Source organism: Quercus robur, chromosome 5, assembly GCF_932294415.1.
Source record: "Quercus robur chromosome 5, dhQueRobu3.1, whole genome shotgun sequence".
NCBI lineage: Eukaryota > Viridiplantae > Streptophyta > Magnoliopsida > Fagales > Fagaceae > Quercus > Quercus robur.
This window is the reverse complement of record NC_065538.1, coordinates 73,052,855-73,065,373: the sequence shown is the minus strand read 5'-3', so window position 1 is coordinate 73,065,373 and position 12,519 is coordinate 73,052,855. Positions and strand designations below refer to the sequence as shown.

Genomic DNA, 12,519 nt, shown 5'->3' with positions numbered 1-12,519 from the left:
GTCTTGCAAGCAAGGGCCTTGAGGCCTCAGAAGCAGCATCCACTCAGCCCGTCAAGGCCTCATCCAAAGAAAAAATTGTAATAAAAAAGAAATAGTTTTCAATGTAGTTCTCTTTTTTCTTTTTCTTTTTTTTAAACTATTGTCTTTATTTTCAAAGTTTGTAATGAAGCTACCCTTTTGTAACTAATCTGCCTTTTTCTAAGGCTTAACTTAATGAAAATTATGAACATTTCCTTTATTCTTGTGATATTCATATAAGTCTTGATATGATTCTTATCTTACTTAGCACTTTAACCAATTTGAAAATGAGACACAATTCACTTAGTTATCTGTGTAAATGATGATGTGTTTCAAATCCAAACAAAGCGTATCCTTTACTCCAAAAACATACATAATGGTAAAAGTATCCACCCATGTCTAATTCCACTTAACCATCCAAAAATTTGTAAGTCTAAAGAACTAGAGGTACAACCAATTTTTAAACAGGTAATAAATATATTTGATATACTTACAAATGCTTTAAGTGATGCTCATGAATATCACTTTACCCAAGCTACTACCATGAAGATCTTTGCTATTATGCATGGTTGGTTCCATTTGATACTTTAAATGAACAATAGAATGTATTAATTTACCCAGAGCATGTGGTTCAAGGAGTCATACATGGCTAAGGTTCTGTTTAACACTTAAAGAAATAACTGAAAATATTAATTTACCCAAGGTATATGGTTCGAGGAACCAGGCATGACCAAGGTTCTCTTTGATACTTAGCAAAATGATATAAGGCATTAATTTACCCAAAATATATGGTTCGAGGAAGCAAGCATAACTAAGATTCTGTTTAACACTCAGAAAAATAACTAAAAATATCAATTTACATAAGGTATGTGGTCCGAGGAACCAGACATGACCAAGGTTCTGTTTGATACTTAGCAAAATGATATAAGGCATTAATTTATCCAAAGTATGTGGTCCGAGGAACCAGGTATAACTAAGGTTCAGTTCAACACTTAGGAAAATGCCATGAAGTATTAATTTACCTAAAGTATATGGTCTGAGGAACTAGACATAACTAAGGTTCTGTTTAACACTTAGGAAAATGTCATGAAATATTAATTTACCTAAAGTACAGGGTTTGAGGAACCAAACATAACTAAGGTTCTGTTTACACAAGGTATATGGCCCGAAGAGCCAGATATGACCCGAAAAGCCAGATATGACCAAGGTTCTGTTTGATATTCACGTAAATAATAGGACGCATAACGCATAATGTAATAAACCAAAATATGGTAAAGAGAACTTTCATTAATAATAATACATTCTCAGGTTGTTTACATTCCAAGGACGTGGTATAACATTTTCATCTAGATCTTCAAGATAATATGCACATATTTCAACCACTGATGTGATGCGATATGGCTCTTTTCAATTGAGCCCTAACTTTCCCCATGCTGGGTTTTTTACAATACCCAAAACCTTTCTTAGTACCAGGTCTCCAGGTGCTAATGGCCTTAACTTTACATTGGCAGCATACCCTTACTTGAGCTTGTGTTGATAATACGCTAGTTGGACCATGACACTTTCTCTTCGCTCTTTAATGAAGTCTAAGCTCTTCCCTAACAGCCCATCATTGTTGCTCGAAGTGAAAGAACTCGTTTTCAGTGTTAGGAATCCAGTCTCCAGAAGAATAACAGCCTCAGCTCCATAAGTCATTGAAAAGGATGTTTCCTTTATTGATCTACGAGGTGTGGTCTGATATGTCCAAAGGACGTGTGACAGATCTTCCACCTATTTTCCCTTCGCATTATCCAACCTCTTCTTGAGTCTATTCACTATGACCTTATTGACAATCTTGGCCTGTCTATTCCCCTGTGGATAAGTCGAGGTGGAATACCTATTTGTAATTTCATGTCACAACAGTACCTCCTGAAGACCATTATCAGAGACGAGGGTATGAAGGATTCCAAACCAAGTGACAATATTCTTCCAAACAAATCTCTTGACATCCACATCCCTGATATTTGCCAATGGTTCGGTTTCGACCCATTTGGTGAAGTAATCCATGCCAACTAGCAACCATCTCTTATTTCATGCTGCCTTAGGAAAAGATCCTATAATATTTAACCCCCATTGAGCAAATGGCCAAGGGTTGGACAGAGGATTAAGAACCCCCCTTGGTTGGTGAATGTTTAGTGCAAATCTTTGACATTGGTTGTACTTCTTCACATACTCTTGCGCTTCCTTCTACATGCTCGGCCACCAATATCCCTAAGTGAGAGCTCTATGAGACAAAAATCTGCCTCTTGTGTGGCTTCCGTAAATCCCTTTATGTAACTTCTCCAAGAGTAGTTCTGATGCCTCAGGGTGTATGCATAACAAATATAGCCCAAAGAAAAAGCGGATAGCCAAAACCGAGGAACCTTTCTTCGCACCTTGTCAACCTCTGACTTCTCCTTAGGCAAGATATCCTCCTAAAGGAACAGTACTATGGAGTCCATCTAGCTAGGTCCCACCTTAATTTGATGGATATGGACCACCTCACTCTTCATCTCAGTAGGCTTACACAAGTCTTCAATAAGGATAACTCGAGGCAAGCTCTGCGCCGAGGAGGTTGAAAGAGTGTCCAGAGAATTAGCATGAGTGTTTTCACTTCTAGGGATATGCTGTAAGTTGAAAGACTCAAACCGTGACTGTAAATGCTTAACCTAACTTAAATATTCTTGCATTCTCGCATCCCTGGCCTCTAACTCTCCTTTTACTTAGTCCACCACCAACTTTGAATTCAAGAAGACCTCCACTACTTTTCCTCCCATTTTCTAAACCGTGGTTATCCCTACTAATAGAGCTTCATATTCAGTTTCATTGTTTGTGACCGAGAAACCCAATCTCAAGGATTTCTCAATATTGATCTTTTCAGCAGATATTAGAACTAGCTCCATTCCAGATCCTCTTTGATTCGCCGCACCATCAACGTATACCCTCTAGGATGAAGGTTCCTGTAAGGAGACCACACCAACCGATTTTCTATCCATGTTCTACTTTTCAACTTTTTCTTCCAATGGAGATTCAGCGAACTCAGCTACTAAATCTATGAGAACTTGACCCTTGATAGAGGTGCGAGGCATGTACTTGATATCGAAAGCCCTTAAGATTATACCCCACTTAGCAATCCTTCCAATGTAATCAGCAGTCCAAAGAAGTGATTTAAGCAGAAGTTGAGTTAAGAAATTGATTGTATGGGATTGGAAATAGTTGGAGAGCTTACGTGTAGTATGCACTACTGCCAAAATGGCATTTTCCAGTGGCAGGTAACGCACCTTGGCCTCATACAGTGATTTGCTCACATAGTAAAATGGCCTCTGCACACTACCATTAACCTACACCAGTACCAAGCTCACCACATGGAAAGCCACCACGATGTAAACAAACAAAACCTCATTTACCTCAAGCCTGGATATAATGGATAGCCGAGATAGGTATTCCTTCAACTGTTGGAAGGCCAGGACAAACTCCTCGGTCCATTAAAATTCCTTTCACTTGTTCAACAACTTGAAGAAAGATCTACACCTATCTTTTGACCAAAAAATTAATCGATTTAGAGCAGCAGTTATCCCTGTCAAATCATAAGCTGTCAAGTCCTCAGGTTTCAAGCCTAGTTCATTGTACAAATCAGGGTACATAATCTCTGCCCCACTGCCTTGATCCACCATCACCCTCCCAACATCATATCCCCCTATCTTGAGGGTAACCACTAAGGCATCATCATGTGGCTATACGGTTCCCACCTTGTCCTCCTCAGAGAAACTCATCGATGGTCGGTTCTCCACTCTAGCCCTCTTTGGCTCAAGTCTATAGTCCTCAGCTGGTGGCCGGGCTACAAACATCACCCTGGAAGGGTGAGAACCAGTTCTTCTTGGAGCCGCAAAGATGACATTGATGGTGCCCAAAAGGGCTCTGGAAAAAGCATTCTCCTGAAATTGTTTCAGCCTTCCTTCCCTAACCAGTTGCTCTAAATGACTCCTCAAAGTTCTACAGTCTTCTGTGATGTGCCCTCGGCCTTGGTGGTATTGGCAATGAATGCTTTGATTGCGCTTCATAGAGTCACCTCTCATCTTATTTGGCCATTTAAAGAATGGCTCGTTCTTAATTTTTTCCAAGACTTGGTGTATTGCTTCTTGGAATACTATGTTAACTATTTGAGTATTGTAGACCCCGATTGTCTCAACTTGAAATTCCTCATCTCTTGAGAGATAACCTTAGCCTTCCCCTTGCCTTGTTGTTGGTCTTCCTCGACCCATTTATACTTATCAATTCGGTCCATGAGTTGACATACACTGCTAGCAGGTTTCCTAGTCAAAGACTTCCTCAAACCATGCTCCGTAAGTAGGCCGACCTTGAAAGTTCTTATGGCCACATCATTAAAATCATCATCTATCTCATTGAACATCTCCTAGTATCTATCCGAGTACATTTTTAGGGTCTCCCCTTCTCTCATGGATATAGACAACAAGGAATCTAAGGGCCGAAGAATCCTACTGCACGTAATAAAGCGAGATCCAAATGCTCGAATGAAATGCTTAAAGGAATTAATGGAACTTGGTCCTAAGCCATCAAATCACCTCATGGCCACGAGCCCTAAACTATAGGGGAACACCTTACACATCAAGGCCTTATTCTTGGAGTGCATAGTCATTTTCTGGTTAAAGTGGCTTACGTCCATAGGGTCTGTTCGACCATTGTACATGGTAAACATGAGTTGAGTGAACTACCAAGGAAGTCTCCCTCCCTCAATTTGGCGCATGAAAGGTGATCTGGAAATTTGATTGAGCGCTTTGCTCATCGCATCATTTCCCAAACCTTTGGAAGATGACCTCCTGTTTCTACGCTCATGGTGGTAGTTGTCGTCATACGAGAAAGACTCACTAGGAGGAGTCCTTAACCTGGGTTTATAGCTACCATCCTCCTTATCGTCAAAAGAGAAGTCAGAATTGGAGGGAGTTTGCCTTTGCCGTTTATGGCGCAACTTCCTCTTCAAATGATCAATCTCCAGTTGCATGGCTCCGATATTCTCCTCATAAGAAAGGTGGCTCCCATTTCGAGACTGGCTCGTGCTAGTATGGGTGCTATGCACACTAACCTCTTGATCCTTTCTTCGCTCAAGATTCACAAAATAAACTTGACGTTGGGACCCTATAGATTCCTCCAAATTCAGACCTGAACCTACCATAGTTGGATGTTAAACTCACTAAAACACAAGAATTTTCCCACAGACGGTGCTAATTGTAAGAACCGAATTTGGTTCCTAAGTCCAAAAGTTAAAAGGATCTAGATCCAAAGAGTCCAATACAATGAATTTGTAGAGAGTGGGTTAAAAAACTAGGCTCTAATGAGTTGAGTAGTAATTATCGTGGATCCAAGTGACAATAAAGTAAATATAGACTGGTTGTATCTCATGAAAATTGTCATTGGCACAGTCCGAAGAGCTCAGCTCTTGTATATATTTCTTGAAATTGGTTACAAGTAGAGTTCTTATTGCTACAATAATTCTCTCTTAATTCTCCAATCACCTTCCTTTAGTGTCTTCTTTCTATTTTATACTATCCTCCTCCTTCATCTCTACCTTCCACGTGTAGATTAGATTGCTGGTGTTGATCCTTGTCCCATCAGCACCTTCTTGAAGTCTTTGGGGAGTAGCTGTAAGGTTGAAAGTTACTATTCAGGTATCACTTCTTCATTAATGTGGCTAGAGAGTTAGTTACAGAGCATTTAATGCGGTGGTAGTAGCTTTCCCTTTAAATATTTCATAACCTCTCTCTGTCATGTTCCTTCTTGATACTTATCATCATCAGTGGAATTGTCTGAAACATTGCTTTTGATGTCAAATCGTACCTTCTGACCTTGGCTTTGCTCAGCCAAGGAAGCATTCCTCCTCGGATCACCTCTCTAGAACATCACGCCTAGATCCCTTCCTTTATTTATTAGTGCTGACCTCTATAACACGTTTATCCATCCTCAAACTATGAGGTGTCCTCGAACTAAGCCCCCGGCCTAATATAGTCTACTGGGCCTAACATCCCAACAGTTATTATAGCCAGTTATTATTGGTATTTTCATTTGATCTCATCACTAACATTATTTTTTTACTTACCAATAACCACTCACCGGCCACATCAACTTTTTGTAAAATTGTTTATACCTCTAGCATTTTCCTATATGTATTATTTTTTGGATTTAAAAATTATTGATAAATTTAGCTTAATCCCTTTGAAAACAATTTCAGACTCCACCGCACATTCCTAAAGTTTGACAATAAATAAACACAATTGAGAAATGGCTTTCTCTAACATATACGCTTAGGACATATTTTAGTAAATTATTTTATAAAAGTTTTTATGGGAAATTGTAAAAAAAAATAAAAAAATAAAAAATTGGTAACTTTTTCAATTTTCAATGAAAAATTTACTAAAATGGATGATATATATATGCCCTAAGCGTATGTATAGGATATGAAAAGTCAATTGCAAGTATGTGCAAAAATGATCTTTACCATTGCTGAAATTTCTCACATAGGATCCACTTTTGCGCACGGGTTCAAAAGCAGAGGGGATGCAAGACAGAAGCTGAAGAGCGGTCATCTCATCTTGGTCTTCTTCACCAATTATATGTCGGAACCTTCTTGCTATATTCAGAGCCAAACCTGATTATGTATTTTGTGCATGGAAAACCCACGGATGTACCCCCACGCACAAACTATGTTAATAGAAAGAAAGGGAAAAAAAATTCACAGAGATACAATATTCTTCTACTATTTACTTGTTTGTTTGGAACAATTTATTTAGTTGAAATTGAATATTTTTGCTGAAAGTGTAAAAAAAGAGTTGAAAAATAAGTTAAATAGTACAATAAGATTTATGAATGGAATAAAAAAATACAGTGAGATTTATAAATAGTAGTAAAAATAAATTAAAATTACAAATAAACTGAAAATTTCAGCCCATTTCAAACAAACAATACATGAGCGTGGGAACTTACCGAATTGGCGAGCAAGGATGGCAATGTGAAGAATAGTGGTCTTGTCATTCCTCTGGATAAGTGATTTCAGCGTATCTTCATCATATTTTGAAATTTTATCCGCCAGAAAGTTGAAAATCTTTATCTTACCATAGCGGGCTGACTGAAAGAGTACGCTTTCTCCAAGCTCGTTGCGCATGCTTAACAACTCTGGGGCTTTCTCTAATATCTTCGTTGCTACCTCCACCGAGCAGTCGTCAAGAGTAGCAACCTCGTGGAGGACAGTGTTTCCAGAAACATTTTTGCTGGTGGTAATCTTGTGGATATGGTGGTGAGGCAATGTTTCGAGAAGTCTAAGAACCAAGCCAGTTTGTTTCGAGTACGTGGCCACGTGGAGCACCGTGTCTTCGTGTATGGTCAGTCTGTGCATTGCATGGTCAGCAAAACGTTCACAAAGTTCTATCACTTTCTCCACGTCTTCCTTCAGTATAGCATTGTACAGCTCTCCCTTTAATTTATCCTCATTTTCTAGCATGGAAGCCATCAATTGAAGCATCTGTAAAACCAGAGGGACATGAAAGGAAGGATGGGAGGTGTTCGAAGGTTTCAAGAAGAGTGGGTTTGTTAGAGTATCTCTAGCAAGCTCTCTAAACCCAAAATTTGGAGAGCAACCCACAAAAACGTGCAGCAATCTCTCTAATTTACTGTTCATTAGCAAAAAATTAGTTGCTAATGAACGGTCGCTCTATTGATTTGATAACCTACTTTTCATGAGCAAAACAATTAATTGTAATAAAAAATTCAAACTACCAAATAAAATAATCAATTTTACTAAGTTCACAACGGCTTACTATAAACATCTCAACCATTTCAGAATTTTCTCTCTCAAACATCTCTATAAACTTAATCACATTCAAAATACAAACTCAAACCACGATCTTAAAACTAATCAAATCATAACCAAAAAAAAAAAAAATACAAAACAAAAACAACAACAACAACAACAATAACAACAAAGCAAATCTGGTTCATCTAAGCCGAGGTGGTGAGGCGAACGAGTGGTGGTGGAGCAAACAAGCAGCATGTGTGAATGCCAATTTATACTCTCTCTTGCCAGAGATCTGTGTGTGTGTGAGAGAGATAGAAAGAAAGGGAGAAAGAAAGCTAGAGGTATGTCGGGAGGTACTAAGGTAGAAACAAAAAATGAATTTGAAGATAGAGATAAGTATGTGTGTGTACATGAGAAAAAAAGAGAGAAAAAAAAAATGATGGAGATAAAAGGGAAATAAAATAAAGAATAAGTAATTAAAATTGAGAAATATTACCGCAATATCTTCTTAATATTTTAATAATAAATTTTAAGTGGTAGGTTATGATTATCTAATATTGATGAGAAAAAAATAATTTTAATAGTATATTCAAATTAAAATCAGTATTAACTTATTACAAATAATTTTTTTGTAAAAATATTATAAAAATATTATGAATGTAGTTTTTAGAAATAAATGAAAGAAAATTGAAAAGAAAATAAATAAATATTAAAGAAAAAATATTTAAATAGAACAGAGAAGCGATAAAGAGCAATTGAAAAGTATATTTAAGTTTACCGAAAAAAAAAAAAAAAAAAGAAAAGTATATTTAAAAAAAAGTAAATAAATAAAAAGAATAATATACTGTTCATTCAAATGGTACAAAAATTTAAAGATGCGGTTGGTAAAGCTCTTATATTTGTATATATATTTTGACCATTGATTTTGCAAAACGTGACTTCTACTCTTCTCATTTTGGCTTAAACAAATGGAACCCGCTGACTGACACACAAGATGGCTTTTTTAAAAAAAATAAAAAATCTATTCCTTTATTTTCTTTTCTGATCAGTTTCTTCCTCTCTCTCTCCTCTCTGCTCTCTCTCGATCATTCTGGGGGTGTTTGGTTTGTGTTTTTAAACAATCATTTTTAGTTTTTAAACAACATTTCACGTATTTCAATGCACTTTTTCACCCACACATATTTCCACAAATATTTTTAAACAACAATTTTCAGTTTTTAAACACATGTACCAAACGAGCCCAGACCTCTCAACCCAAAATCACAACACAAAGGGATAAAAATCATAAGATCAACAACAAAAAATTAAAATAGAACACACTCACTCTCTCTCAACCCAAAATTACAGCCAAAAAAATAAAAAGGCCTAGAACCAGTGTACCTGTTACGAACCCAGCTTGTGTTTCACCGAAATCTAGACCTGTATGGTGTGCCAGTCTCCATCGCAAAGCCTTCAATCAGTGAAGAAAGAAAAAACTGTTGGAAAACCGGAGAAGGAAGGAAAAAAGAATTGGGAAATTAAGAGAGGATTGGTGAACTGGTTTATAAAGAAGAAAAGAAAGAGAAATAAAGGCATGAGGAGCTGGGGCGGCGCTACATTGAAGGCAGGAGTTCACTTTTGAGTCTTTGACCGTCAATTTCTATGCATGTGTTTACTGTTTGATCGTTTAGGTCTTTTAATATAAAGTCTTTGAGGGGATCAATCAGTGGGAGCATTAACACTAAAAAGAAAATGAAAGTATGAAAAATTAAGGAATTTAGTCACTTACTCAATGGGGCCTTGGGAGATAAATTAAATTAAAGAGTTGTAAAAAATATATAAAAGAATTGCTCAAAAATGTCTTGTGAATTCAATAAAATAATTGCAAAGAGTAAAAGATATAGATTAATAAATTAAAGTATTCTAAGCAATAATAATTAATACGATTTATTTAGAAACACTAGATGGTTTTCAAGATTTAATTTTAGTAACAATAATTAATGTGTATTAGAAAAAAAATATGTCAAATGAACTTTATAGTTTATCTTTTATTCTTTTTCTAGTACTATTGATAAATTTGTAATAACGAATGAGAGATCAGTGGCTGAATGGTTGTTTGGTTATGAACATTGAAAAAGATGTAGCTAATAGGATTGATAAAAAAAATTATCATGCAACGATTTCAAAAAATGAAACCCCATAAAAAGCAATTATAAAACTTCATGTATTTGAATTCTTTTTTTAAAAAAAATGATATTGATATATTCAATTTATCTTTTGTTTTAGATTTTATATAGTTTATATTTCTTATTGATCCAATGATCCCCCTAGAAAAAAAAAATCCTAGAATCGCCACTGGGTCACAAAAGGCTAAACACACACACACACACACACACACACACTCATATAAACTAATCTAAAATTTCTCATAAAAACTAATCTAATTTTTTTTTATAAAAAAGAAAAAGAAAAAAAAAGTTGAAGTAGTGTGTGAATATATATACCAAAAGGGGGTAAGTTACAAATTGAGGGGAAGGCCGACTGAGGCCATCTGGGTGCAGAAGCATAAATATAAACAAATTATAGTTGTGAAAACCATGGATATGGTGTTACAAGTGTAAACTAGAAAATAAACTAGAGCCATCTTATTACAAGTTCTGAAGGTTGTAAAGAGAGGGAGGTTCTGAAGTAGGTTTCTACATTGGACCTAAAATGAGACCTGCTGAAGACTGAAGCAAAGGGTTCCTTATATAGCTGGAGGAAGCCTTGTATTCTTCAGGAGATTACTAGAATCACGGAGAGTGAAATGCTTTTACTGAAGGTAAATTTATTTTCCACCAAAAGCAAACAGTAAATTGAATGATTCTATCGGGGCACTGTTTGATGAACAGTAACGGTCACTATTCATGAATAGTGATTTGTCCCCCTGCTTTTCTGAGTACTGTTCAAGCACAGTGACTGGTGCTGTGGATGAATAGTGTTCTGTCTGAAACTTTACTAATGCAGGTACTGTTGGTGAATAGTAACCGGATTGCAAAAGTTGTTTTGGAGCTGTTTTGAGGCTATTCAGATTATCTTAGTCAGTAGCATCAAATGGGTATCCATCATAGCGATCCCATGGAGGATTATAATCATAGTCATGCTCATGATATTTGTCATACAGATTACAAAACCCATAATATAGTAGAGGTTCATGATCTGCATTTTGTGTTGTTAGTTGACTGGGATCAATGTAATCAAACCTTTGAGTAAGGAAGGCTTCTGAGTATGGCTTGGTGGTAAAAACTGAAATCCTGCCAATGTTTCCTGTGAAATGGTAATTTTTCCATAATTCACTAATGACATCTAGGAGTTCATTGTTGAAGTAGTCCTTCCAACATCCTGCAAGAGCATATGGGTCTTCGTAGGATAAGTAGGAATCTCCGTCATACCAAGGGCCATTGTGGGTGTACCCATTGACAAGTACAAGGTGGTGAGCAGGTTGGACAATCATCCAATTGTTTCTGTCCCATTGTGGGAGAGTGCTCCAGCATCTGATGGAGACAAATAGACTTTTGATCTTTGTAACAACCTGTTGGATTATTTGGGGGAATTGGTTGATCAGATTATGGCTTGTTAACTTGATGAGTCTGAAAAGGCCATATTCAAACATTCTTGAAAGCCAGCTTGGATCCCTATCCTCTTCATCTACCCTGTCTTCATAGTTGACTATTAGACCAGGAAAAGGATGTTTCTTTTCATAGACCCTATGACTGCTTCCAAAGTATTTGTTCCAGGTTGACTGGATGAAGGCAATATCAATGTCATCTAAGTCTTCACCATAAACTGGGAAATGAGAGGTGACCAATATTTTGAAATGCTTGAACCATTGGTCACATGATTCAGACTTAGCCTTGCTTCCCAAGATACGAACTTGTATGTCGGTAGGCAAGTTGGCGACAGCACTTCTTAGCTGGTTTTGAGTCTTAAGACTTAATCTAGCGTAATCGGTGCCCATGATTGTCATTTTTCCCATTGAATAGATATCCTCCTTGCCAAGGAGTTGACTAATGAGAATTTCATTAATTTCGTTTCCTGCCTTAAGTTTAACTAGGTGTATTTCTAGCGCTCTGAGGGTTCTCTGGAAAAGACAATGGTTGTTTTGGGTAAAGGCTCTCTGAAGGTTATCAAGGATGACTTTAATGGAGGGCGATACATCTGTGTACACTCCATTTGTAAAATGTAAGGTTCTGGATAAAACTTCTTCTAAGGTGATGGCTACATTACCACTGGAAAATATTATTTTACCTAGGACAATTTCTTGAAGGGATGTTGCTTTTTTGGGTTCTGATGCAGAAGAAGCCCCTTCATGCATTTTGTGAGGAAAACCCTGAATAGGTTCTTTTCCTTTGTTTTTGCTTGAAGAAGCCATTTTCCACTTTCTAGTGGGGCAAGTATAATGAGTTATTTGCTTTTCTTCCTGCCATGTATTAACAAAATGGTTATTTTTAAAAGCATTTTTGTTAAAATCATCAGATGCCATGGAGCAAATACTTTTATGCTGAATGCATGAGATGATAATGATTTTTGAGACTGATTGGCGTCAAAAGAATCATCAATCGTACATGTGATGGAAGATGCAAATTGATCAAGGTTCTTGGTTTGATTAGGATTGTTTGGAAAAGTTGGTGAGGATATTTCGGCAATGATGAGGTTAAGGA

General features: G+C 36.8%; 1 protein-coding gene across 1 annotated transcript in view; it reads right to left on the bottom strand.

Moving 5' to 3' along the window:
* The window catches only part of LOC126727008 (uncharacterized), a 58,730-nt gene extending 49,290 nt beyond the window's left edge, over positions 1 to 9,440 (bottom strand). The window contains exons 1-3 of the mRNA XM_050432456.1: positions 9,221 to 9,440; positions 7,033 to 7,567; positions 6,548 to 6,697 (exon numbers count right to left, since the gene is read on the bottom strand). Of these exons, the coding sequence (XP_050288413.1) occupies positions 6,548 to 6,697; positions 7,033 to 7,567 (685 nt within the window). The 5' untranslated portion in view covers positions 9,221 to 9,440. The remainder of the gene's footprint in view (positions 1 to 6,547; positions 6,698 to 7,032; positions 7,568 to 9,220) is intronic.
* Positions 9,441 to 12,519: the final 3,079 nt, after the last annotated feature.